The sequence below is a fragment of the Castor canadensis genome, chromosome 10 (assembly GCF_047511655.1).
Source record: "Castor canadensis chromosome 10, mCasCan1.hap1v2, whole genome shotgun sequence".
Taxonomy (NCBI): Eukaryota; Metazoa; Chordata; class Mammalia; order Rodentia; family Castoridae; genus Castor; species Castor canadensis.
The window spans coordinates 110,230,242-110,257,609 of record NC_133395.1 but is presented as its reverse complement, the minus strand read 5'-3'; the positions used below and the strand labels follow the sequence as shown (position 1 = coordinate 110,257,609).

The 27,368-nt window shown below is 47.3% G+C and overlaps 1 protein-coding gene across 3 annotated transcripts in view; it reads right to left on the bottom strand.

Annotated features, from left to right (window-relative positions):
• Rftn1 (raftlin, lipid raft linker 1) overlaps window positions 1–27,368 on the bottom strand; it is a 196,612-nt gene that overhangs the window by 163,449 nt on the left and 5,795 nt on the right. For all 3 annotated transcript variants that reach the window (XM_020157538.2, XM_020157539.2, XM_020157535.2), the window contains exon 2: window positions 11,164–11,316. In XM_020157538.2, the coding sequence (XP_020013127.1) occupies window positions 11,164–11,308 (145 nt within the window). In that variant the 5' untranslated portion in view covers window positions 11,309–11,316. The remainder of the gene's footprint in view (window positions 1–11,163; window positions 11,317–27,368) is intronic.

Below are 27,368 nucleotides of genomic sequence, written 5' to 3'. Positions count from 1 at the left end.
CTCCCTGATAGTCAAACAAGTCACGTTCATTAACACTTGTGCTATATTATCAACTCCAGGTCCTTTCTGTAGGGCTTGGTCAGCCTGGCAGGGAGTAGAAAGGGGAGCGAGGGGTGGAGGGAAGAGAGCTGGTGGGGCCCAATGAAGGCAAAGGTTTCCAGAAAAGTGCCAAAGAGGCAGCTGGCTTGGCCAGCTATGGCCTACAGACCTGCTTCTGAAGGGAGTGGTTACAGTTAAGTGTGATGGGCCATGGAACCAGAAATAAAGGAATGTCTAGATACAGGGATGTGACTGGCTCCCAACATGCCCAGTGCATGCTGGGCAAAGCCACAGTTTGGCATGCTCCAAGCTCTATCTCCTACTCCTGATGAGGGTAAAGGGTGCAGGTACCAACTCGCACAGGCCCCTGAGCAGTGTCTGTCCACAAACCCAAACCATTGGCTACAAAGCCAATAAGAAACTATTCCCTAAGCCATCTCTCACTCTGCTTCAGCTGAACCCCACACCTCCTTGCAAATTCTCCTTCCCATCCACCAAGGTTCATGTACCTAGTCCATCCTTCTCTTGGGGTTCCTCCCCTGTTCCTCTCCACAACGGCTGGCAGAACCCCAGCACAGTTGTTCTCAAACTTTAAAAGCATCAGAAGCACCTGACACGTTTGTTAAGACACAGATTGGGTCTCCCTGAACCCTAGGATTTGAGAGTCAGTGGGTGTGGCGTGGGGTTCAAGCCTTACATTTCTAACAAGTTCCCAAGTGCTGCTGCAGCTGCTGCTATGGGGACCCCACCTGGAGAACCACAGGACTGGACCATGGGGAGCAAACTCCCCAGCAGACACAAAGCTCCCCCTCACTGAGTCTCCCGCACCTCAGGTATATGTGAAACCCAGCTGTCCCCAGTGCACATCTCACCTATACAGGACCCCTTAAAACCTTACATGGCCATCCAGCAGAAAAGCCAGCACCCTTCAGCTGGCTCTCTGCTCAGGAACCTAAAACAATCACATCCCTCTGCTTTACTGCACGCTATCCCATGGCTAATCTGGGTCCTCCTCTCTTTCCAAGTCCAGGAAAAGCTTCACCTTCTCCGGGGACAGAGCAGTCATCTCTAAAAGCTCAACCCTTGGGTGGCTTGTCTGCACAGATGGCAAGTTTTCACACCACCCTCTGCTTGTACCAGGGCTTCCCCACCCACGCCATGTCAATACTCACACAACGCCCTGGGAAATTGCCGGGCTTCTGGGAACAGAAGGTAACTGCAGGAGGCTGGAGCAGCTCCAAGGAGTGGAGGGAAACAAAACCTCAGCACAGTGTGATCCACTTGAGGGACATGCACTGGATCCCCTCATTCATCGCAAACCCCTGGAACTTAATGTAGGCTTTCCCACTGGCTCACAGCCTCAGTTGCATCACCTGTAGTTTCTAGAGCTACCTAGGCCTAGATCCCTTCTGCAATTAAGACCAGTTAATTTATCTGCTGTGTGGCCTAGGCAGGGGAAGTTTTTAAACAAAATTTGAGAATCATTGTACCAACTTGTATTATTCCACTTTTAGAACCATGGTCTGTCTTCTCAATTACACTACATGTCACTCGAGGGAAGTTATAAGTTGGTCATAATATACAGATAGACATGTAAGGATTTAGTGAACTTATTTCACACTGAAAAATCTAGCTTGGAGGCTTGTAGTCTTTTCTCGGAGTTACCGTTATGTGGGGGTGATTCCTTGGAACCTCCCTACATGTCCCTCATTGTCTCCTAAAATCCAAAGCACTAACTGTGCCAGGATTTATAACCAGCCATGAAGCACTCACGCTCTTAGCCAAAAACATATAAAACCTTTGATTTTCTTAAATTTTCAGCACGTGATTTAGATTGTGACCCATCTTTTCAGGTTAATCCTTCTCCCAGCTGGGAAGGGAGAAAGGACAACTTAGTGACCACGGCTACCAGCTGCTTCCGTAGCTGTGTTTAGGGCAAATGTGAAATCCAAATGGGGGCCCTTCAGTGACTCATTGTGCAATATGCATGTTTTGAATAGCGAGTGTCACCCTGTGTTCTTATCGTGACCACCCAAAATTTATACAGAGTTGAAGACTGCAACACTGGCTGCCAAAATCCAAGTATGAGCCTGGTCAGCGCAATGTCAAAGAAAACATCCCAGAGGTCAGCCCTTAAAGACCCTTAGACAGGAAAACCACAAAGACGAGAATTCTAAAAATGTGGCCATGTGGCCTGATCCTAGAAACCGAAACATGTGTCATGGGAATGTTTTACCAGCAAGAATTTAAGAGTAGGAAAAGGAGACAAGCTTGAAAAGACAGGCAAGGGAGACTAAAAAGACTTTTGAACTTTTTCACGTTGAAGCTCTTGGATTTAGCTTACACTTGCCACAGTGGATGGAGACTCAGGGACCAAGGAAGCCCAGAGTGCAGCCCCTACTGTTCAGAAAGGAGATGGAATGTTCTAGAAACATCTGACAGCAAGTCACTCTTATCACCTCTCCCAACTCCATCTCTCATGGAAGTGACTCCAACCATCTCAGACAACTGTGAAAGAGATTAATGTGACCCCCGATGTGGAATGGCCCTAATTATTACATGTAAAAAACTAAGCTAATGACTCACATACATAGTTGTTAGAAATGTAAATGGTATAAGTGCTGTGGAAAATGTTAGGCCGCTTCGTGTATCAAGAATAAACGCACAAGTACCAAACAACCCAACAGTTTCACTCCTGACACATTTACTCAATAGAAATGAAGACCTGTATCTACACAGGACTTGTTCAGAAATGTCCGTGGCAACTTTTTTCCTAGCAGTCCCCAAATGGACAAAGCCTGAATGAATGGCCAATGAGAGAGGGATTAAGCAGTCAGAGGCCATCCAAACAATGTCATATACCCAAGAACAAAAGGGAATGAACTCTTGATACCATAGCATGGATAAATCACAGAAGCCAGACACAAAGGAACACACACCAGATGATCCCATTAATGTGATATTCAAAAACAAGCAATATGAACCTACAGTGACAGGAAGACGGTCACAGTTGCCTAGGACAGTGGGAGACATCTGAGGGGGCTTTCTGGGGTGATGGGGAAGTTCTCTGTCTTGAGCATGATGGTTCTACAGGTTTACATTTATCGAAACTCATCACACTATGCACTTACTGTTTCGTTATATAAAAACTGTGCCTCCATAAAGTTGTTCCAACAAGCACCATAGATGAAGGACAGCAGGACTCACAGGCTGGCCCTGAACTTGTTCTCATGTGCAGTGGACAAGGTGTGTGGGCAGAGCCAAAACGATGGGTTCTCGTCCTACTTACTACCTACCTTTCAAAGTAATTTCCACCTTTGAAAAATAAATAGATAAATGAGTAAGTAAAAAGAGACAGAGAAGTAATCCCTTCCTTCCAGCCCTCGGGGATGCTTGGATGACAAGTGACAGCATTATTTGAAAATGCTTACAATGGAATCAGTCATCTGGCATGTGACCCTTGTGCCATCCAGTCAGCTGCCTCTTTCTCTACCCCTGGCTCTCCCTCACCTGCCCTGCAGTCCCTCCCAGGACGGCCCCAATCTCTCCTGACCCATCCACTTCATTCCCACTGCTGCTGAGGCCACCTTCACCTTCCCGATGACTGAAATGACTTTCAAATGGTGTCCCCTCCCCTAGATGTGCCCTTTCCCATCTTCTTCATTCTAAGCTCAGAGAATTCATTCCAGAATTTGATTTTGATTACCCTCTTCTCACCTTTAAAACCTTCGATACTCTTGAGAAAACCTAGACTCCTCTGCTCAAAAACCAAGACCTTTTGTCATCTGAACCCTACTTCTCCTGAAGAGACAGAATGCCAATAAACTGAACCACCTGCGGTTCTCCATATATGTAACATTGTCTCTGAGTTTTGGTCTCTCGCACAGGTTGTCCCCTCTGCTTGAAAAGATTCTCTCCCCTCCTACCCTCTTCTTCTACTCATCTTTTGCCTGGCTAATTCCAAATATACCTGCAGAGCTCAAGCCTTCCACCCCTCTATCTAAAGAAGGGGCTACCACTGCCTCCTGTGTCACCATCACTCTAGCATGAGGACTGGTGCTTCATCTATAAGAGATTTTGGTCAGGTGTGGTGGTGCACACCTGTAATTCCAGCTCCTTGGAAAGTAGGAGGACCAAGGTCCAAGGCTGGCCTAGGCAAAGGCTCAAGATGCTATCTGAAAAGGACTGGAGGTGTGGCTTTATTGGTAGAGCATTTGCTTAGCAAGAGGAAGGTCCTGAGTTCAATCCCTGGGTGGGGGGCAGGGGAAGAAAGAAAAAAAAACACACTAAATTATATTCCCCAAAATGCATACACTGAAGCCTTAACTCCCAATGTGACTGTATTTGGGGTAAGGAAGTATTTCAGGTGACGTGAGATCACAAAACTGGGGCCCTAATCTATAAGCATTAGTGTCTTTATAAGACACAAAAGTTCTCTCTCTCTCTCTCTCTCTCTCTCTCTCTCTCTCTCTCTCTCTCTCTCTCTTCCTCTCCCTCCCTCCCTCTTCCATGAAAGGACACAGTGAGAAGGTTGCTGTCTACAAGCCTGTCAGGGAGCCTCACCAAACCCAGTCATGCTGGCATCCTCCCCTCCAGTGTAGACATCCAGCCTCCAGAACTGTGAGGAAGTAGGTGTCTTGTGTGAGCCAACCAGTCTGTGGTATTTTGTTATGGCAGCCCAAGCGGAGTAAGGCAATTGTGAACACCTTGTGTCTGGTTCACCCATAAGTCACCAGGTCAACATTCACTAAATATTTGTACACTCAGTGAATCATCATTCCTTGGCTGTTATGAATCCAAGGCCAAATGTTCGTGACAAAATGGTACATTAATCTGAAATGCAGAGCTGGGCGAATGGCTCAAGCATTAGAGCACCTGCCTAGCAAACACAAGGCACTGAGTTCAACCCCCCAGCACAAAGAAAGGGAGGGAGGAAGAAAGGAAGGAAAGGAGAAAGGAAGGGAAGAAGAGAAAGAAGGCAGTTTCTGACATGGAACATTTTCCTCCCTTGAAAAAAGACTAGAACAGTGCTGCTCCACAGAACTTTCTGAGGTATTGGAAATGCCCCCAGTCTGCACTGTCCAATATGGCAGCCACCAGACATATATAGCTACTGAACACTTGATATGTAGTTATTCTAATGGCAGAAATGAATTTTTAATTATATTTAATTTTAATGAATGATTACATTTAAAGAACCATGTGGCTGGGGCCCTTCTACTGGACAGTGCAGGACCAGACAGTTCAAACAAGGCCTAATCCTCAGGCCCCAGCCTCATTGTGCAGATCACTCACCCTGCCCACTGTCCCCAGCACCAACTGCATAAAAACAGTCAATTCTCCCAGAGCCAACACAGGTAGCTTTCAAGTGGCACAGAGAAGCTGGCAAAACACACGCGTGAAAGGGATAATGAGGCAGTGTTTTGCAGAAATTGTGATGCATTATGGGCCTCATCTGCAATGAAACCCATCTCAGGGCAGGTTTGTTCCTTGGTGACCAGATTTAATTGAAAATTTAAGGCCCAAACAAATCATCCAGAATTGAGATTTTTGGCAGCTTGGCTATGAGAGTCCTACTGCTTTTGCCTCTGCCAGCTCCACAAGCAAGGCTGCATACGTGTTCTAACCTCATCCAGGAGAGCACCAAGCTTGAAGGGACAAAGCTGTGTGAACTCTGAGACTGAATTTTGGAACAGTACATGAGGTCCCCTTCCTGCCTAGACCACCAGGTGGACAAGGGCCAACACCTTTCCCGGACTTGTATTTGCTTAAGAGTCAGACGGGCATTCTTCTCTGTGAAAAAATAAGAATATTAAGTGCCATTTTAAAAGTTCCTGTGAATAGCCAAGTTATGAAAACAGTCAAGATGCCCCACTACTGACGAATGGATTAAGAAAATGTGGTATTCATACACAATGGAATTTTATGCAGCCATGAAGAAGAACGAAATGTTATCATTCGCTGGTAAATGGATGGAATTGGAGAACATCATTCTGAGTGAGGTTAGCCTGGCTCAAAAGACCAAAAATCGTATGTTCTCCCTCATATGTGGACATTAGATCAAGGGCAAACACAACAATGGGATTGGACTTTGAGCACATGATAAAAGTGAGAGCACACAAGGGAGGTATGAGGATAGGTAAGACACCCAAAAAAACAAAAGAACTAATGCAGAAACTTTAAATCAACAGAGACCAATAGGAGAAGGGGACCAGGAACTAGAGAAAAGGTCAGTTCGAGAAGAATCAACTTAGAATGTAACACATTTCTACATGGAAGCAATGAGAGGAATCTCCCTGTATAGCTATCCTTATCTCAACTAGCAAAAACCCTTTGTCCTTCTTATTATTGTTTATACTCTCTCTTCAACAAAATTAGAGATAAAGGCAGAACAATCTCTGCCTGGGAGAGGGAGAGAGTGGGGGGGAAAGGGAGGGGGCAGGGGAAAGGAGGAAGAAATGATACAAACATTGTATACACATATGAATTAAAGGTACATTTAAAACAAAATTAAAAGTTCCTGTGAGGCTGGGTATGGTGGCTCACACCTGTAATCCTAGCTACTTGGGAGGTGGAGATTTGGAGAACTGCCGTTCAAGGCCAGCCTGGGCAAAAAGTTACTGAGACCCCATCTGAATCAATAAAGTGGGTGTGGTGGCATGCACCTGTTATCCCTGAAGCTGCAGGTAGCAAGATCCCAGTCTGAGGCCAGCCCAGGCACAAAACACGAGACACTATTTGAAAAATAACTGAAGCAAAAAAGAGCTGGGGGCATGGCTCAAACATAAGGCCAAGTTCCAACCCCAGTACCAAAGGTTATATAAGATTATGCCAAAACCTTATTTCAGAGGAATGTCCTTATGCCCTTCTACAGGATAACTCATCTAACTGGAATGTTCTAACTTGTGTCAATGCCTATTGTCTAGCATCTTACAATTCATAAGACACAAGGACGCCAATGCCCGAGAGGTGAAAGTTTGAATTCTACCCGCCACTTCCTAGCCCTGCATTGTTAGGCAAACTTCTTAGGCTCTCTGAGCATCTGCAGGAAGGACTGAGTGTACAGAAACACCTCACTGCTAGCCGCAAGAGTAATCTGACATAAGAAGCCACGCAAAGATGACTATTCATAGCAACTTAATTTATAATAGCCAGAAAAGGAAATGGCCTGAGTGTCCACCCACAGGTGAATGGACAAGCAAGCACTGTATCTGTGCCATGAAATACCACTCCGCAATGCAACAGGGACGGACACAGTCAACAAGATGAATTCCAAACAAGTCAGGTGAGTGAGTAGAAAAACCAGACCACAGAGACTGCCATACCGCGGGATTCCATTTATAGAAAATAAACTTGGTGACAGAAAGCAAATCAATGGTTGTCTGGCACACAGGGTTGAGAGAGACAGGGATGACCAAGGGGCAGGAGGAAGCTTTCAGACAATGAGAACGTCCCGCCTTTTGACGTGGCAATGCTGTCTTGGGCCTGAAGACTTCATGTACACTGCAGTGCAGTGCAGGGTATGGCGATTATGCTTTGATCAAGTTGAAAACAAATAGGGGAAAAAAGGAGACTAGGAATTAGAAGATCCCACCCTGGTGCTTGGCACGTGGTAGCCATTCAACAAGTGTTAGGCCAATCTTGAACAATGGGGAAGGAGCTCATTAGAGCAGTTGAGGATGCTGCCTGGAAACCAGCAGCATGCCTAACACAGACTTCTAGGTTTACAAAGACCCAACTAGTTAGGATGTGCTCCTCAAAGCTGGAGGGCGCAGACATGGCAGGTGAGCACAAAGACTAACAAGGCCTAATCTTTGCCCTAGAGGAAACACAGATTAGCATGCGATGTAGTAAAAGTGTTGTAAGGATGTGTTGACAAACTCAGGTGTGCAAATGGGATGAATGTCAGGAAGGAATGATTCCAAGTGGGTGAGACCCCAGCAAGCAGTAAGAGGGAGAAGCCCGGGCAGAAGTGAGAAGCTAAGAAAGGGGTGTCCTGGGGGTGTAGGCATTGCTCCAACCACGGACACAGTCCACCAGGGAACCATGGGAGAATCTGCAAAGGGCCAAGTCTAGATACAGAAAGCCGTGAGCACCACCTTGAACCTTGACCTCAGTTGCCCAGGGGAACCTGCCAGAGAGCTCAGCATGATCGGGTGTGTGGGTTACACAGACAGGTCTGATGCTGGGGCCAGTTTGCCAATTTATTAACAGTCCTGACATTCCCATCCTTCAACTTGGCAATTCCTGAGGAAATAATCAGAAATGTACACCAAGATTTATGTACAACATTGCTTATCAGAACATTATTTATACTAGCCCAAAGCCCAAAATAGCTTGAGTGTCCAATAAAAGGGGACTGCTAAATAAATTATAGTGTACTGAGTGATTAAATCACATATAGCCATTAAATCATACTTCCAGAGCATATGGATGACAGGGTGCATGCCTCTCTGTACCATGTTAACTTGCAAAAGAGCAGGATGCAAAAATACATGTTGAATATTCATTCAACAAATCTTCAGTGATTATCTACTAAGTGTCAGGCACTGTCCTAAGAACTGAGGGGACAGTAGAAACCAGACCCAACCCCTGCACTTGTGCCAAGGAATCCTACCTTTTTAATGAAGATGGGCAGACAGCAAACAGCAGCAAGCAAACTACATAGCACTTAGATGAGAAATCAAGAGAGAAAGAGGTGGGGGCTGCAGGGAAGGGAGACATTTCAAACAGGTAGTCAGGAAAAGCTTCAGAGAGAAGGGAGTTAAAAAGATAAGAAAAAAAGCTGGGTGTGGTGGTGCTCACCTGTAATCTCAGCACTCAGGAGGCTGAGGTAGGAGGATTGAGAGTTTGAGGCCAGTCTGGACTGCATAGCGAGACCCTGTTTCACAGAAAGAAAACAAAAAGATGAGGCAAGGGGAATCCCTGGGGAAATTCCCAGGCCGTGGAACAGGCAGTGCAAATGCCTTGAGGCCTGCAGTTCCAGGAGAGCAATGCCAGAGCAGAACACAAGAAACAAGAGACACAGGGCAGAAGAAGGAGGTCAGGGGGAGCTGGCCCAGGAGAGAGAGGAGAGAGGTGGGAGCGCTGCAGGAGGGCTTGGCGCAGAGGAGCGAGTGGTGCGCAGCAGCACAGAAGCCAGTGCTGTCCTGGCTCTTTATAAAGGGGTGTGTGCTCATCTTACCCTCAAAAGCAAAACCGACAGCCGTCAAAGAAAGCACAATGAGCTGGTACTGGCAGAGCTCAGGAGGAAGTGGTTGGAAGCCAGCCCCAGGCAAACAGTTAGCAAGACCCCCACCTCAAAAGCTCATCCCAAAAAAGGGCTGGCAGAGTGGCTCAGTCAGTCCTGAGTTCAAACCTCAGCGCTGCCAAAAAAAAAAGAAAAAAGAACACAATCCAGGAAGTGCAGGAAGCAGTGTGGAGGCCGGCAATAAACGAGGTCAGAGAAATGATTCAGATGAGGAACTACAAAGCCGTGGGGGACCGAGAATGGCACGTGTTCATGGAGCTCCATTATGAGCAAAATTACTCTTCTTAATGATAAACATAACCAAGATGCAAAAAATATCTAAGAGAGAAAAAGACTTCCCCCCAAATCTCAGCATCCTAACAATCAGTAGCTAACCTCTGGGTGTATTTTCCTCGGATCCCTTTTCCTGCAAGTGCTCTTGTTTTTCCCTTCATTACCCTTCAATGATCAGCACATTGTAGGCACCCAAACAATCACTAAACAAGCTAGTGGATGACCACAAGCTCCAAATAACTTCATGTCACATTAGCTAGGTGACAAGCGTTTTTGGAACTGGGTTTGAACAGGCTTGGGGATGGAACGGTAACTGTGGGTGAGCAGAAGCCATGGGCACAGATGATCGAGGGGTCAGGTCTGGCTATGTAAGAGGATGGTGGTGACACTGGTCCACAGGAGCAACTGAATGAAAAAGATGCTGGGCTTGGTTTTGGTGACTTGGGAACACAAATGTCTCTGCAGAGATGCCCAGCTGTCCATCTTTCTCAAGACTCAAAAAAGTAGTGGAGCATCAGCCTAGGTCATAGCAGGAATAGCAGTCAAGGAGAGAACAAGAGGGAGGGGAGGAGGAGAAGAGGAAGAACAGGAGGAGGAGAAGAGGAGGAAGGGGAGGAGGACAAGAAGAGAAAGGGGAGGAGGAGGAGGAAGCCACTATGACTTGCCACACTATGCTTGTCACTTCACTCAGATTCCCTCTTTCTAATCTTCACATCTGTCCCGTGACAGGGACACTCACGAGCTTGCTTTATAGATAGTACACTTCAGGCTGCAGAGGTTTAGTGACTTGCCTGTTTCTCCCAAGCAAGAAAGGATCAAACCCACGAACTGGAGGGTTTTTCTCATTCATTCTCGCTCCTGTTCAGAGAAGCTTACGATACACCCTGAGGCCTAGGGAGGAAGGTGTTTTCGGAGGCCTTTGTGTAAGTGCCAGGTCTGTGCTCCTGACTTCCTGGAACCCAGAATGAAGAACACCCTTTACCTCTTCCAAAACCCATTATAACCTGTTCAGCTCCGTGCGTGTGTGCGTTGGGGTGGCAGCAGGGGAACTGGGTCTTCTGTCTCTACCCAGTAAGTAGCTCCAGAAAGCCAGGGCATACCCATGACTTCCCCCAGCACCAGCCTAACTGCACCCAGTAGGTGCTCAGCACATGCACTGAATGATAGGATGACAGCCGTGACTATTATTTGCCAGTCACCATAGGGCCATCCCCTGTTCCTTCAGACCTTGAACGCATGGAAGGAAGGTGACCCCGAAACCCTCTGGCTCCAGTGAGGCAAAGCCAAGGCCAGAGGGATAAAAGGGAGAAGAGGCACAGGTGAACTTGGGAGGAGGGCGGATTCACAACAGGAGAGAAGACAAACCTTCTTTTCCATGGGAAATGCAACCCCACACAGTCTGCAAACTGCTCGGCCCATGGGCCAAGTTCAGACTGCCTGAGGGGCTCGCTTGGCTCACACATGGCTTCACTTGGTTACCATTTTAATTTAACTTCTAGCTGCTATAAAGAGAGAGGTTGCATATAAAAGTCTGGACAGCTGCAAGCTGTTGTCCCCCGTCCCCCGGGGACAGGGCTGCATGATGGCTGGCGCATACTCACCGGCACTGAGGGTCGTGAACTCCAGGAACCGGTATTCATAGGACACATCTACCTTGGTTTCCACCTGAGGCCTCTTCAAGGTGGAATAAATATTCCCAGGCCGCTTCTCATCACGCTTTTCTAGCTTGTTCAATCCGCACCCCATTTTGGCAGCTGCCCTCAAAGAGAAAACAGAAAGGAGAGAGGAGAGACTTTTTTCAGATTTTGTTTTGAAGCCCCAGAGTTGGAAAGACCCCCAGTTTTCCTGCAGAATACATGACAAATGTTAGTCCAGATGACTTTGAGTCGGTAATTTTATATACAGAGGACCACGCTCCATAACCCAGCTGCCTTCTCCTCCTGCTAGGACGCCATTACCAGCCAGCCTGTGATTTCTAAATGACACCAAAAGCACACCTGTTTTATGTCCTTTCCCTCCATCTGAGGAAAATAATGCCTCAGAGTGCATCGGATCCACTGCAATCCATAGACATGATTAAAAAATGGGACCTACAAAGCAATACAGTGCATTATGGTGTCAGCCGGTCTGCAGAAAAACAAGAGATGTGTCACCTTCACTGTGGTTGCAAAGAGAGAATAATAAGTTGTTGCTACAGTTTCAAAACTCTACAGTCCTGTCTACCCTCAACAGTAATTATTTAGACAGGAATTGATATTCATAAAACACCTCTAAAAGTAGATGGCAGTGTTTTTACCGGCCTTGTCTAAAAGTCCCCCTTTTCTTCTCTTTTAGACCAAATGCAGGAAATAATAGCGTCTTTCCACGCTGTAAGACTCATCTCAGAGCAAAATGAAAACTGACTGAGTACTAATAGCAGGGCCAGAGAGATTGGAGGCAGAAATCCCCATGTATTATTGCATAAAAGAGCTACAGCTTCTGTTTGGAAAGAAAATGGAGAAATGTTAAAGTGATGTGCAGGAAGGGTGGGCTGAGCATTGACTCAAGGCATTAAAAACCATGAAGTATGGGTGGGCGCCAGGACTCACGCCTGTAATCCCAGCTACTCAGGAGGCAGAGATCAGGAGGATCATAGTTCGAAGCCAGCCCGGGCAAATAGTTTGAGAGATCAGAGCTCAAAAACAATCCCATACCCATACACACACACACACACACACACACACACAAAGGTTGGTGGAGTGGCTGAAGCAGTAAGAGTGCCTGCCTAGCAAGCATGAGGCCCTGAGTTCAAACTCCAGTACCACCAAAAGAAAAAAAAACTATGAAGTTTCTCTGTGTAGGCAGAGTGACACTCAGAAATGACTTTTTATCCACTCCCCAGTCTTGGGGGGAAGATATTGTCCTTTTGTGTATCAGGCATGAGCAACACTTCCCTGCTCTCCAGGGTACCAGGGCGCCCATCAGAACACATTTCACAAAAGTATTAACTGGCCAAGAATGTCACACACAGAAACACAGCGACTGTTTCCTTTCACAGATAAGAATTTCCTTTTGCTCAATCCATTCACAAGGTGCCCAGCTTCCTAAGGCAGTTTGGTCAGTTCCAGAAAAATAAACTAAACCTCAAAAAAGCAATGAGGGCAGGGGGCAGGAGGAGTGGGGCGGGAGTGGGGGGTGTGGTGTGTGTGGAGCGACCAGCAGGCTATACTTTAATTAGAAAAGAAAAAAAAGAGAAGTCCAAAAGGATGGATGACAACAGGAAGGCTTACTTATGCCTTAATAAGGGAACATTAGTGTCCAAAGGGCTGGAGCAGACATGATTTATGCACAGTCTGCATGAAGTGATTACTTCTAAAATACTTGGTACTTCTGCAGCTAGAATAGCTGATGTGTACTGGGGCTGCATATTTAACTACTAAAAAAGCAAGCCAGCAGGCCGCCTGGGGAGAGCACAGAGGAAATGGGTGGGTGGGGGGGCTCCTGAGTGCTGGAAACAGGTGACCCTGGCAAGATGGGAACTGTGAGCACCAGAACAGGATCATAAACAGGCCCCAAATACCCCCAGGTCATGCTGATTTCTTGGGGTCTCACAAGGGAGTGGACAGTGTGCCCTTGGCCATGGGGGAGGTCAGCCTGGTGGAGAGGAAGGACGTTTAGATGATCACAGGTGAGGAGATGGCAGGCAGGGGCTGGGAAGGGAGTTTCAGATAGGTTAAGCTGCACTGATTTGGATGGAGGACCCAGAAGATCAAAGGGATGGAGGCAGGAAGGCCTGAGGTATAAAGGGGAAGGGCAGATAGTGGAGTCTGGCACTCCTGGGTGGAGGGTGTCAGACAGCCAGGGCCACCACTGGCCCACAGGGAGCCTTTGTGAGATTTAGTAAAAGGTGCCTGTCCTATTGCCCCAGCTGTGGCTTACCGAGTGGGGCAAAGGCTAGACAAAGACCCCACTTCTCCCCTCGTGAGCAGCCTTTGCAACTGTGCATGGCAGTGTGAACCCTTGTGGTTCACAAAACTGGGCAAGCTTACAAGTCATATAAAGAAACAGAGAGATGGAGGCAAAGATTGCTTAAATAGGACACAAAAGTTCTAGTCATAGAAGGAAAATCTTGATAAGAGTGACAGATTCGGATGAAAAGTGTCTGTTTCTCAAACACACCTTAAAGAGTAAAGAGGCAGTCTGGAGGCTGGACAAGACTTCAATGTATTTGTCTAGTGTTGTGCTGGTCAACCAGTTCTCCAAGAAGGGGGAAAGTTCTGTTTCTGTGGTGTAAACACTCCAAGCCATCTACGTGACCTCACAGAAGCAAGGTTGGGAAGGGATGTCCCCCTCAGCTCTGTGAACCAGTGTGAGTGACTCCCCCCGTTACAGTGCTGCAGAGTGACTGTGGCCACCACCAATCAAAGGACCCCACAAACCAGTAGAGAAAAGACATATGACCCGATAGCAAACTGGGTAACCACCCAAACAAGCTAGGGACAGTGAGGACACACCATGCAGATGACCAGGGAACTGATGGCAAAAAGCCCACAAGACCACATGAGATAGGACACACATCTCTGTAGGAACAGCTAAGGAATAGTAAAGCTGTTGGTAAGGTTCGGCATCCCTAACCTCCAAATCCAAAATCTAAAACGTTTTGAGAGATAAGGCTTAGCTTGGATTTCAGAGCATTTGGGACTTTGGATCTTCAAATTAGGAATGCCCAACTGGTAAAGTGTATGCAAATGTTCCAAAATCCAGAAGACTCTGAACTCTGAAATGTGTCTGAGCCCAAGCTTTTCAGACAAGGGATGCTCAACCTGTGCCAGAAGTGTGTCCATGCAGGCACCAGAAGACACATGCAACAATGCTCACAGATAAGCCAGGCGTGGTGGCTCAGGTCTGTAATCCTAGCTTCCTGAGAGGCTGAGATCAAGAGGATCATGGTTCAAGGTCCAGCCAAGGGCCTATCTCAAAAATAACCAATGTAAAGGGCTGGGGGTGTGGCTGAAATGGTACAGCACCTGCCTAGCAAGCACAAGGCCCTGAGTTCACGCCCTCCAGTACAGCCTCCCACAAAAGACGGCTCATGGCATCACTACTCCAAACAGCCCCACACTGGAAACCACCCAAGCACCTCACAGGAGACCAGATAAGAAAGTGCGGTATACTCATAGGACAAAATATTACAAGGCGAGGAAAACACTGAAAATAGGAGCACACATACCAGCATGGATAAGTGACAAAATCAGAAAGGCGTAGGGAAAGCCAGACACTAGAGTACAGCATCTCTCCTTTTGTATGGAGCTCCGAACAAGCAAAGCTCATCTCTAGGGTTAGAAGGTGGGTACCGGTCACCTGAAGGCACATGAGCCCACTTCTGGGACACTCGGCACACCGTGTCTTGATCTGGGTGCAGATGACACAGGTGTTCAAATTGTGACAATTCATTGAGTCGTTCAGCAGTGTGCTTATTCATTTGTGTACTTTATGTCCATTAAATCTGACAAGTTCAAAAATATGTAAAAAGAAGTACAAAAATATCCCTAACAAGGTCACGTTAGAGGCTGGGTGAAGTGGCTCATCTCCGCAATCCCAGCTTTGGAAACTGGAGACTGGAGGATTGTAGTTGGAGGCCCGCTGGACAAGAGAGTTAGCAAGACCCTATCTCAAAGAGCAAGTGAGGCATCCCTGGAACCGCACCCGTGGGGGAGGACTGAGGTCTGTGGCCAGCCTACACAGCAAGCATGGGATCCTAGCTGGAGAATGACTAAAGCAAAAATGGCTAGGGCTGTCGCTCAGGCGGCACTGTCCCTGTCTAGCACCCAAGAGGCCCTGATTCAAGTTCCTATACTGCAAAAATAATGGACTGGATTAAAGGCAAATCACAAAACTGTCTGCACAATGGCCGTCAAGTCTTCTGATTAAAACTGAAAGCCACGTTCATAGTGGGCATGTTTGCCTGATGTGGCTCCTCCAGTAGTCACTGGTGTGTGAGCTGCCGAGCTCAGAGGAGAAAGGTCTATTCCACGAGGATGGATGCACGATCTCCAAACAGGGTCCGACCTGCGACCTAGTGGACACAAGGCTGAGGAGCACAGGTTGGCAGGTGAGGGATGGCAGCCAGGCTTCATCCTGCCACACACCAGGACAGACCTGCCCTGGAAGGCTGAGCGTAGGGACCTCTGAGAAGAGACCTCTTCCTCAAACCTCCTCCCATTTTTGCCACCCTGTTGTGTAAATTCTAGCATTAGAGGATCAGTCCTTTGAAATCGTAAGTGCCATTCACATCCACCTTCTGCAAAACCACAATTATGCCACTAACACTTTAGTATGATTTAGTGTTGCCTATATTTTTTCTATTTAGTTTTTTACTTTAATTTCTTCTATAAAGGAAAAATCTGGCAGCAGAAAGAAAAGAATGGGCTACTGGATGAACCCAGAAAAGGTTGAAGGTGGTAGATGGCTGGGGGGAGGGAGAAGGAGGGGACAGGGAGGCAGGTGGATATCAAAGAAGCATTAGAAAAACTCTTCCAATTGATAACTTTGAGTTCAAGGTTCCACTCAAACATTCCCAAACTTGAGAAGTATGTCCAAGTCTACCCCAAAGGGTCTTGTGCTTGGTATCATAAAACATAAAGGGGTCTGGGCTAATCATCTCTCTGATCAGACACGGAAAAGACAGCTAGTACCAGTCAACAGCACACCTGTTCTATCTGAATCTTTGGGCTCTCAAACTTTAGAGATTCATTCTTTGGCAAGCGTACAACCCTGGCTATGCATCTGCTTTAACTCTCTGTGGGAAAGGAGATGCTCAAAGGCAATCACTGGTCATCAAACCTTAGTATCCCTTTTCCTCTGTGTCCAGGACCCCACCTCGGTCCCTACTGGCAGCTGCATTCCCTGGCCTTCACCCACCAGCTCCCACTCCTGTCAATGCAGGCAGACAACACCACATGGCTGTACAACCCTCACCCAAACACCCAGTGAGCACCACGGGCAAAGCCAGTCTCATCCAAAGATCGTGTCCAGTCAGGCAGAAAGCAAATAGGAAGTGAGATGGCTTTCCCATTGGCTCCAAATCCACTGACACTCCTTCCATTCTGTGTCACCTCCCAGAGTATGGGTTCTAGGACTGCTTGACCACTAGAATCTGACACAAGGGCACAGTGTCAGTTTCTGGACCCAAACCATAAGAAACTTCCTGACTTGTGGGATGCCTGCTCTTGGAATCCAGCCACCATACTGTGAGGAACCCCAAGCAGCTTTGGAGAGAAGTCCCAAAGAGAGGAAGGGATGGCCAGTGCCAACCTGTCAGTGAGCCACTGTAGAAGCAGATCCTTTGCCTCAGTTAGGCCACCAATGTCACATGCTACAGAGAGAAGCTGTTTCCACCCACCCCTGTCTGGCTGCAGACCTTTGAGCAACACAAACCACTACTGCTGAGTTAAGCCTCTGAGTTTGAGAGTGGCACACTTATGCATTTGTAACTTAGACACCAAGTTTGCTCAGTGTAACCCTGGCCTGCCACCTCCTCTAGCGATGCCAGTTGAAGTTGGCTGCACTTAGGGTCCTGGCGCAGGCTTTCACCCTCTGAAGGACATTGGGATTGTTTCCAGTGTGCACTCGTTATAAATATTCAAATATAGTTAGGCACGGTGGCACATGCCTGTAGACTCAGCTACTGGGGAGGCAGAGGTAGAAAGACTACACCCTGAGGCCGGCCTGGGCAGAAAAAGAAACTAAAAATGCAAAAGGACTGGTGGAGTGGCTCAAAGGGTAGAGAGCCTGCCTAGCAAGTGTGAGGCCCTGAGTTCAAAGCCCAGTACCACCAAAACCAAAAACTTCACATGGAGATTTTTATGTGGACATATTTGTCCAGGATAAAGATCTCCGAGTGAGCCTGCTGAGTTCTGTGGTATGTGCAGAGCCCCATTATAAACAATGCTTGTCTGTACACAAGACAGAAAGTGGGGTGAGACCCTGAAGGAGTGGGGGACCTGCCCTCCACCACCTGCACACTCAGGACATCATCACATCAGGTGGACTCAAGAGCTACGGAGTTATCCCCTGGCTTCTTCTCCTTTTGTTGCTGATTGCTTCGTAAGGGGCACTTGCTAAAAACATGGTGTCTGAGATTCCCCAGTACTGCATCTGTGCCCCGTCACACTCCTCTGGCTCTGACCCTCTATATTCCTATGGTCGTCTCACAGGGACACCTATAGGAAGTCAGGCCACTTGTTTCCTGTGTGCGTTGACTAGTGGGTTGGCATTGATGGACAGTCATACAGGAGTCTGGTTTTCTTTTCAGACCTCCCTGCAACCAAGTGTGAGTCTCCCCAGCACGGAAGGACCAAGAAAAGCCCTCCAAGAGGTCTTCCAAGTAGAGGAAAGAGAGGAGAACTTTCCCTGTTCTTATGATGAAAACAAGGAAAACAGCCAAAATATACGTATAGTCCTATAGCAGATACTGGCCAAAAGGACTTGGGTATGGTGGTGTATGTCTGTAATCCCAGCTACAACGAAGGTGAAGATGGGGAGATCTTAGTCTGAGGACAGCCAGGCAAAAATACAAGACCCTATCCGAAAAATAAACTGAAAGAAAAAAGGGCCAGGGGTGTGGATCAAGTAGTAGAGTGCCTGCCTGCCAAGTGCGAGGCCCTGAGTTTAAACCTCCATACTACCAAAAAAAGAAACAAAGAAAGAAAAGAAATTGGCTAAAAGTAACTAGGAAGTAGCTGCTTTCTAGGGAGGAAAAGAAGGTGATCTGAGGAATGTTCTGAGAGCCTAATTGCATGAAGAGGATATTAGACAAATTCTGTCTGAATCAAAGCTAATGTGGGGTGTGTCTTTGGTACACAGTGACGCTGCTTTATTCAGGAGCTGTAAGTCCCCTCAGGGAGGAAACACACAATCCAAATCCACTCACCCACCCACCTACCCATCCACCCATCCACCCATCCACCCACCCACCCATCCATCCACCCACCCAACCACCCACCCACCCATCCACCCACACAACCACCCACCCATCCATCCAACCATCCATCCACCCATCCACCCATCCATCCACCCATCCATCCACCCATCCATCCATCCATCCATCCACCCACCCATCCAACCACCCATCCATCCATCCAACCACCCACCCACCCAACCACCCACCCACCAATCCACCCACCCATCCATCCACCCACTCAGCACACACTTGAGGTCTGCTCTGAGCAGGTACTCGATTAGCAAACACAAAACTAGGAAGGCCAGGCCCTGCATTCACAAGGTCACAGATGAAAGTATCACACTGACAATGACAGGCCCATGGGGTGCCGTGAGGATGGCCATTCTAGAAGTGTGGACAGACTGCACACATTTGGAGAAACTCACTGTGACATGAGACACAGCACACCAAAGACTAGCCTCCAAGGGAAACTGGACAGCAATACAGCACAACGTCCCTTCATTTTAAATGCTGAACCAATTATTTGAAGAGCATATGTCATTTGTTTCTGAAACCCTTTCCCATGACACGCAGGCAAACCACTTCAGAAGGCTCACCTTCTCACAAGATTATTCCTGGCGAGTTCCGAAGCCTCTGTTTAAAGGTTCGTTTTCACCGCTATCAACTAACCATGCACACATTTAAACAATGGGGGCGATAATGTACTTATATTTTCAAATACAAATTAGTTTCAGTAAGAGCGAGTCCTCATTTACTACACTTGCCACCAATCTATCTGTGCAGCCCCTGGGCTAATTTTAACAAATGCCAACAGCTCATGACGAGCCAGCAGAGATGCAGCAGTTACATGAGGGGGCCCTGGCAAACTCGTCCACTCAAATTCCACATTGAAGACTCGTCTGTTTGTTACATCATTCAGTCACTCGGCGTAAGAACGAGAGGTCCTAAGTAAGAAGTCCTTACGTGATCACCTCTCTCTCAATTCGAAACCTAACATGAAAACTTGGAAATTTAGGCAACTATTCCATTGGTGTCAAATTTGGATCTCCTGCCAACAGAGGCTGAGAAACCCAAGCATCACTAAAACCCACCCATTGAAAGCGCTCGTGATCCAATGCCAAGTGTAAAGAACAATCTTTATAAAACAATATTGTCGTATGATACCAATTTTTGTTGTTGTTATTGTTATTTTGACAGTACTTGGGTTTGAACTCTAGACCTTGCACTTGCTAGGCAGGTGCTCTACCACTTCAGCTACATCTCCAGTGTTAGTTATTTTTCATATAGGATCTCGTGGGGCTGGCCTTAGTCCTCGATTCTCCTGATGTCTGCCTCCTGAGTAGCTTGGATTACAGGCATGACCCACCATGCCCAGCCCAATGGTACCAATTTTTTAAGACCCTATATGCATATTTGCATATAACATTCACATTCTTTTTTTTTAACTAGCAGGACATAAACCACATGTAAACAGGACTTTCCCCTGGGTCATGTGATCATGGGTGACATTTTTCAGGTTTTCTGTGTTGACCATGTTTTATTTTTCACAGTTGAACACAGTAAGGGAATCACTGCCAGCTCCAAGGTGGCCCTCACTGATCTTCCTGGGGTTCACGCCCTGTGTGCTCCCCTCCCACACAGAATAGGGCTACCCTGTGGAACCCAAAGGATGTCGTAAAAACAAGTGTGATTTATGAGGCTGGCTTGTGGTGTCCCTGTGGGTTCTCCATTGCTCTCTCCTGGGTCACTCCAGCTGCCATGTTGCAAGGACACTCTACAAGCCCTATAGCCTGTCCTGTGGTTGACACCATGTGGAAGTGGCTCCTTTGGTCCAAATGACCTTCTGCCCAGCTGACATCCTCCTTGTCTTGTGGTGCTGAGGGTGGAACCCAGGGCCCCAGGCATGCCAGGAAAGCGCTCTGCCACAGACTGCACCCCAGCTCCCAGCTGACACTTTGACTGCAGCCTTAGGGGATTTCTGACACTCGGGGTGTGACAGTGAGTTTGTCCTGAGTTTGGAGGTGCTTTATTCCCCATCTTCAGAAGGATAGAGGCAGTTTAGGACACAAGTCTTGTTCCTGCATGAGAAGTGGCACTGTGGAAAGAGGTTGAGAGCCACCTTGTCAGCTGCTGGTACAGGACAAAACATAACGAATACAAGTGGCATTTCCATAATTTTTTAAAAAGCGTCTTACACACATTTCAGTGGGAGTCAGATCCTGACTATTTTGAAGCTCTGTCCCTGTCTCCTGCATAACCAGCCTGGCAAAAACGGCTCCTCTCTTAAGATCTGCAATGCTACTCAAACTGTGGTCCAAGGACCAGCAACATCAGCACCTCGCGGGGGCCTTGCTAGAAATGCAGACCCTAGCCCAAAGCCTGGTGGCTCACACCCATAATCCTAGCCACTCAGGAGGCAGAGACCAGTAGGATCCCGGTTTGAAGCCAGTCCCGGGCAAATAGTTCACAAGACCCTATCTCAGGAAAAAAAAAAAACATCAGAAAAATGGGTTGGTGGAGTGGCTCGAGGTAAAAGCACCTGCCTAGCAAGCATGAGGCCCTGAGTTCAAACCCCAGACCGCCACCAAAAAAAGAGTCACCCATCCTAATGACAAATTTAACCCACAGGGAAGTCTGAGAAGCCTGGTGACACCACTGTGCCACAATCTTGGGGGCCCATTGGAATCTGGGCACCAGGACCCTTCAAACCCTCCGCGTGATTCAACAGATAGCCAGGGTTAAGAATGGGACGCTCTGGGAGTCAACCTAATCCTTCCCACCGCATGTCACCAATGTCCTGACGGCCAGGCCCTGGGCCTCAAGCACTGAGCCACAGCCCAGAGCTCAGCCTTCCCTCCTGCCCTTCTCCTGAGCCTCCCTTACCTCACACACCTCCTCCCAGGCTCCCTTGCCCTCTTCCCAATACACGTGCATGCCTCAGCTTCCATCCCCAGCCTCCTCCCGTCTCAATTCCCTAAAAGTCATTTAATTACAAGCCACTTCAAGTGACGGGAAGCACAGAATGTGAGACACCCATGTGCCTGTCACCTAGGTTCAACAAATGCTTATGTTTTTACCTTATTTGCTTTCTGCAGTAATAAGGATTCTCAGTCACAGCCCCTGCACCCCTGCCTTCCTCTGCCCTACTAGCCCTGCATCCACTCTAAGCTGCACAGGGCACCAGGACAACACATGGCAGAGGCTCCAGCACGGCCTCAGGGCAGAGGCCCTCAGTGTCTCTGACACTTGTCACAGCACCCCCTGCGCTACAAGAATACTGGCCAGTCCTTTGCTCTTAGTGAAGTCCTGACAACTGTGTACTTACTCACAGTCTCTTGAAAAAACAGTACACCTAAATAGAAAGAAAGAAATTTCTTCCCGTCTTAAGTAACCACAAGTACTTACTAATTACTTAGTAGAAGCTGGGTACCACGCAGAGTTTCAAACCTTGAAGTCACAGGGGACATCGCCACCCTCATTTCCTCTTCCACATTATCTTTTTCTTTTTTCTTCCTTTTTTTTTCTTCTTTTGCATACTTGCTAGGCAGGTGCTCTCCTGCTTGAGCCACACCTCCAGCCCTTTTGGCTCTGGCTATTTTGGAGACAGTGCCTTACTTTTTTGCCCAGGCTAGGCACTTTCCTCCATAGCTGGGATGACAGTCTCGCACCAAGTCCAGCTTTTTTCTGTTGAGATGGGATTTCATGAACTTTTTGCCCACAAATGAACCATAATCCTCCCCATCTCTACCTCCTGAGGAGTTAGAATTACAGGTTTGAGCCACTGGTGCCTCACGGTTTGGCTCGCACTGATTTTCTGACTAATCATCCCAAACCCTTGATCTGCACAGATGTGATATCATCACAAGGAACATGGCGCTGTCTAACGTTGACTTTGTGATCTGCCCCAAGCAAGTAGAAGCATCAGACTGCTACTGTTGAGTTTCCCTCAAAGATGTAAACCATGACCAGGCATGGTGGTACACATCTATAATCCCAGCTACTCCAGAAGCAGAGGCAGAAACACTACAAATTTGAGTCCAGCCCAGGCAATGTTAGCGAGACCCTATCTCTAAAACAAAAAGGCAGGGGGCATGACTCAAAATGATACTGTTTACCTAGCCCTGGGTTCAAAACAAAAATGTAAACTATCCCTTTTCCCCACTCCCTTGAGTTTGCTGCAAAATTTGGGACCCACAAATATATGGTATTGTGTGTGCCCAAAAATTTACAAACCTGATATTGTCTCCCCCTTAGCAATCACTTCCTCTCTCTTGCCCTAAAGGAACCTGCTCAAGGAGAAACTTCCCATCTCCCTCTGACAATGTCCTCTCTAGCTCCAAGCTCCACAAGGACCTATGTCCACATCTTCACTTAGAACCTTCCCACCACTTCCAAAAAGAACTTAACAGCTTTGTCCAACAAGCCTATTGTCTGTGGGTCACTCTGCTGCCCTGGTAGTACCCAGGCTCAAACTCCCTGGGACCAACCTGCCTGCCACCGACCTCATCTGGTGACTGCACTGTTTCAATTCAATAGATGTTTCAATTTCAGGATCAGCCAAGGCCTCCCTCCATCTGGCTTCACCCCACTATGGACTCCTAGCACCAGTGTCCACAGAGTACCTATTCTGTGCCACCTCAGTGGCTCAAAGACTGTAATCACACCTGCTGTCTATCGTGGAGGCCTTGGCTCAATTTCACCCCATGTACTTTCCCTCCAGGACTGTCTCCCAGTGTAGACCCTAGAGTCAAGTCAGACTAGGCCGTTGCTGCCTGTGTACACACCCAGAATCCTCGCCCTTTCCTTCACAGGCGCCTCGGCCTGACATTCCTTCCTTCTATCAGGACCCTCTACGCTAGTCAGGGTTCCCAGAGAACCAGTAAGGATGTGCATGCTCTGTGTGCGCGTGCATGTGCATGTGCGTGTGTAGAGAGATGGATGGGACGGATAAAAGAAAGATGGAAGGTAGAAAGGAAGGACAGGACGGAGGGAGGGAGAGAGAAAGGCAGGGATGGTTACTCAGAAAATCAGTGTGAGCTGGGCACCAGTGGCTGGATACCTGGATGTGTATACGCATGTATGTGTGTGCGTGTGCGTGTGCTTGTGTGTGTGTACATAGACAGACAGAAAGAAAGCAGGGTGGTGGTGACTCACACCTGTGATCCTAGCTACTCAGGAGGCAGAGATCAGGAGGATCAAGTTTGAAGCCAGTCAAGACAAATAATTCACAAGACCCTATCTCAAAAATTACCCAACACAAAACAGGGCTGGAGGAGTGGCTCAAGTGGTAAAGCATCTGCCTAGCAAGCCTGAGGCCCTGAGTTCAAACCCCAGTTCCACCAAAAAAAACAAAAAAATTGAGATAGACACATAGAAAGAAAGGAAGGTAGATGGACATGGGCGTGTGTGTATGCATGTGTGTACACACACACACAAAGACCCAGATGTGGATGTGTGTGTGTGCATCTGCACATAGACACATAGGGAGGTAAGTAAATTGATGAGGATATGTGCATGTGTAGACGGATGGATCGAAAGAAACGAAAATTTCTTTTGACAGTACTAGGGTTTGAATTCACGGCCTTGAGCTTGCTAGGCAGGTGCTCTACCATGTGGTCCACACCCCAGTCCAAGAGAGAAATTAATTTTAAGGAGTTTGCTCATTTGACTGAGGAAGTTGGTGAGTCCCAAACCGTCAGAGCAGGCCAGCAGGCTGGAGCCAGGGAAGAGATGCTGCTGCAGTCTTGAGTGAAAGGCTGCCTGGAACAACAGCACAGCTCTCTGTCTCAGTCAGACCAACAAACAACCCATGGTCAAGACTGGCCATTGGTGTGGCCCCATAGTAGGCATGAAGGGCGAAGCTCCAGTGCCCCTGCTGTTCTCAGTCAATGACTAGAAGCATCCCCAGGAAGCTCGTCTTCAGTGGGCACACTGAGTTGGACTGGAATGAGGCAATCAGAGGGTTCTGCCCACAGCAGGGTCTCCTGAAGGAAGATCTGATCAGAGCACTCGTAGGAGGCCAACACAGAAAAATTAAGACTACAGTGATGGAAACTGTCTAGACAGCTGACATTAGCAACAGTATAGGTGGTTATATTAGAAAAAATAAGCCAGGCACAGTGGCTCACACCTGACTCATGGTCCCCAGCTCAGGAGGCTGAGATGGGAGAATCACGAGAGCCTGTGAGCTGGAATCTAGCCTAAGCAATGCAACAAGACATCCTTCCAAAAACGCTATAAAATTTTTTTTTTAAAGATCTTAAGTCAAAACACTATATCAAAGTTATCCCATCTCATTGGTTTCTGATTTATCCTCCTGTATTTCTGTTTACAGAAATGTGTAACTCTGACACAAATGTTAACATAATATGTTCTATTGTTATTTGATTGGCATATTATATTTTATCATCTTACTAAGAAATACTCTTCTGCACTTGGCATTTTTCACTTCATAATAGTCAAGAGAAATCACATCGTATCAGTTCATAGAGATATTTCTCATTAACATTTTTTTGGTGGGACTGGGGATTTGAACTCAGGGCTTCATGCTTACAAAGAAAGTGCTCTACCACTTGAGCTAGATCTCCAATGCATTTCGTTGTGTTTATTTTGGAGATGGGGGTTCTCATGAACTATTGGCCTGGGCTGGCCTCCAACCACAACCCTCCCAATCTCAACCTCTGAAGTAGCTAGGATTACAGGCATGAGTCACTAGCACTTGGCTTCTCATTACCTGTTAACCCACATAGTACTCAATCTTATGGATGTATTTTCAGTTGGTCCAACGTGCAGCTGTGTAAAGAAACATACCACGGACAGCCTGCCTATGTGAGTGGGCAGGAAAAAGGTATAAAAAATGGAATGAAGGAGATCAGGGACATGTACCTTATGTAATTTTGACTTTTCCAACATACTCAAAAATAACATCGAATCAGGATGTGAGAAAATAACTCCAAAGAGAACATAACCAGAACCATGCAAACAAGCTGGAGTTTGGGGGTCCTGTGAGCAGCCAGCCTGCTGAAGGCCGGGCAGACCCCAAACGTGACATCAGATCACCCGGGGGAGGCAGACGGGCTGTCTGGACTGTAAGGACTCTGGCTTTACCTGACCTGAGCTGGGAGGCCTGGAGTGTTTCAAGCTGGGAAAGACATGTATCACCTGGCCATGACCAAGCACGGGAAGTCCAGGTGACAATGAGGAGAGGTACGAGCTCAGGGTCTGGTCTGAAGGCAGAAAATGGAGTTTGTGAATGGATTGGAAGCAGAGGAAGAGAAAAGAGGGCCTCTGGGGTGGCAGCTCAGTGGAGGTGTGCAGTTTCCGATGGCACCCTTCTTTCCCCCATAGCTGACTCCCCCAAAGGCAGCACTTGACCCCTCCTACCACAGCCCCTAAACAGAATCACAGTGAATATCACCAGGTCAATACCCTCCAGGAGCAGAAGAAACCCATATGTACTAAAAAACGAGCATAACTCCTACAGCTCTCAAGTTCACTTTCTTGTCTTTCTTGCTTTTTTCGTGCAGTGTGTTTTGTATCAACATTAAGATCAAAATGGCCAGCAGCGTGGCTTAAGTCTTTCATGCATTTCTTAGGGCATCTATCACTTTTTTTTTTTTTGGTGGGACTGAGGTTTGAACTCAGGGCTGTGGACTCGTCAGGCAGGCACTCAAATGCTTGAAATAAACCTCCAGCGCTTTTTGCTCTGGTTATTTCAGAGACAGGATCTTGCTTTTTTGCCCAGGTCAGCCTAGACTGTGGCCTTCCTTTTCTATTTTCCCTGCTGTTGCTGGGATGGCAGGGGTGCACCACTGCACCCAGCTTTTATTGGTTGATCATCTTGCAAACATTTTCACCAAAACTGCCCTGGAACCATGATCCTTCTGATTTCAGACTCCTAAGTAGCTGGGATTTTAGGCGTGAGTCACCGGCATCCGGCTCAAGTTCACTTAACAGTCCAACACAGGCTCTGGAACCAGACTGGGGACCCTACTTCCTAGCTTTCAGGAAGCCATTTGACCTCAGGCTTTCCATCTGTAAAATGGAACGATGGCAGCATCTACTTGTAAGGTGAAGATGAGCTGAGGGAGGAGGTGTTACTATTGAATAGGGCTTAGAAGAGCTCAGTTACACAGGAGCAGTATAAATGGCAGCCCTTATAGTACATGTTACTATTACCTGTTACCCATCATAAAGACTCCTTTTAACCTGCTCTGGTCTAGAGCCACAATTACACACACTGAAAAGGGTATTTATGAGGTGTCCCAAGAAAATCCCCAAATTCTAAATTGAAAAAGAATTTAAGTGAACAATCTGATATCTTTGCTTATTTTTTTTTTTCTTCTTGCTTTTGTGGCACTAGGGTTTGAACTCAGGGCTTTGCACTTGCTGGGCAGGGGCTCCACCACTTGAGCCACTCCCCCAGCCCTCTAGCTTTTAGTTTGTTTTTAACATAGGATCTCATACTTTTGCCCTGACTAGCTTCCAACCTTAATCCTCCTAACAAAACTGGGATTACAAGCAGGCGCCACCATGCCCAGCTGTTTTGTTGTTGTTGTTGTTTGTTGTTTGCTTTGTTTTGCTTTGTTTTTTGACACAGTCCGTTATTTAGCCCAGGAACTGTGACAGGAACTGTGAGTCTCCTGCCTCAGTCTTCCAAGTGCTGGGATTATAAGTATGCAGGATCCTGCCTGGCCCCACTTTGATTTCTTGTATTTTATATTTCCAAAATTTGGTAATGCGTGATGTGGTCACCTTCCACTAACCAGAGTCTGTGATCAACCAAATTTCTTCTTACCCAACTTCATGGATAAGGTCTATTACAACAGTTTTCCCATAAAACTTGAAGGATTGCTCAGGACAAGG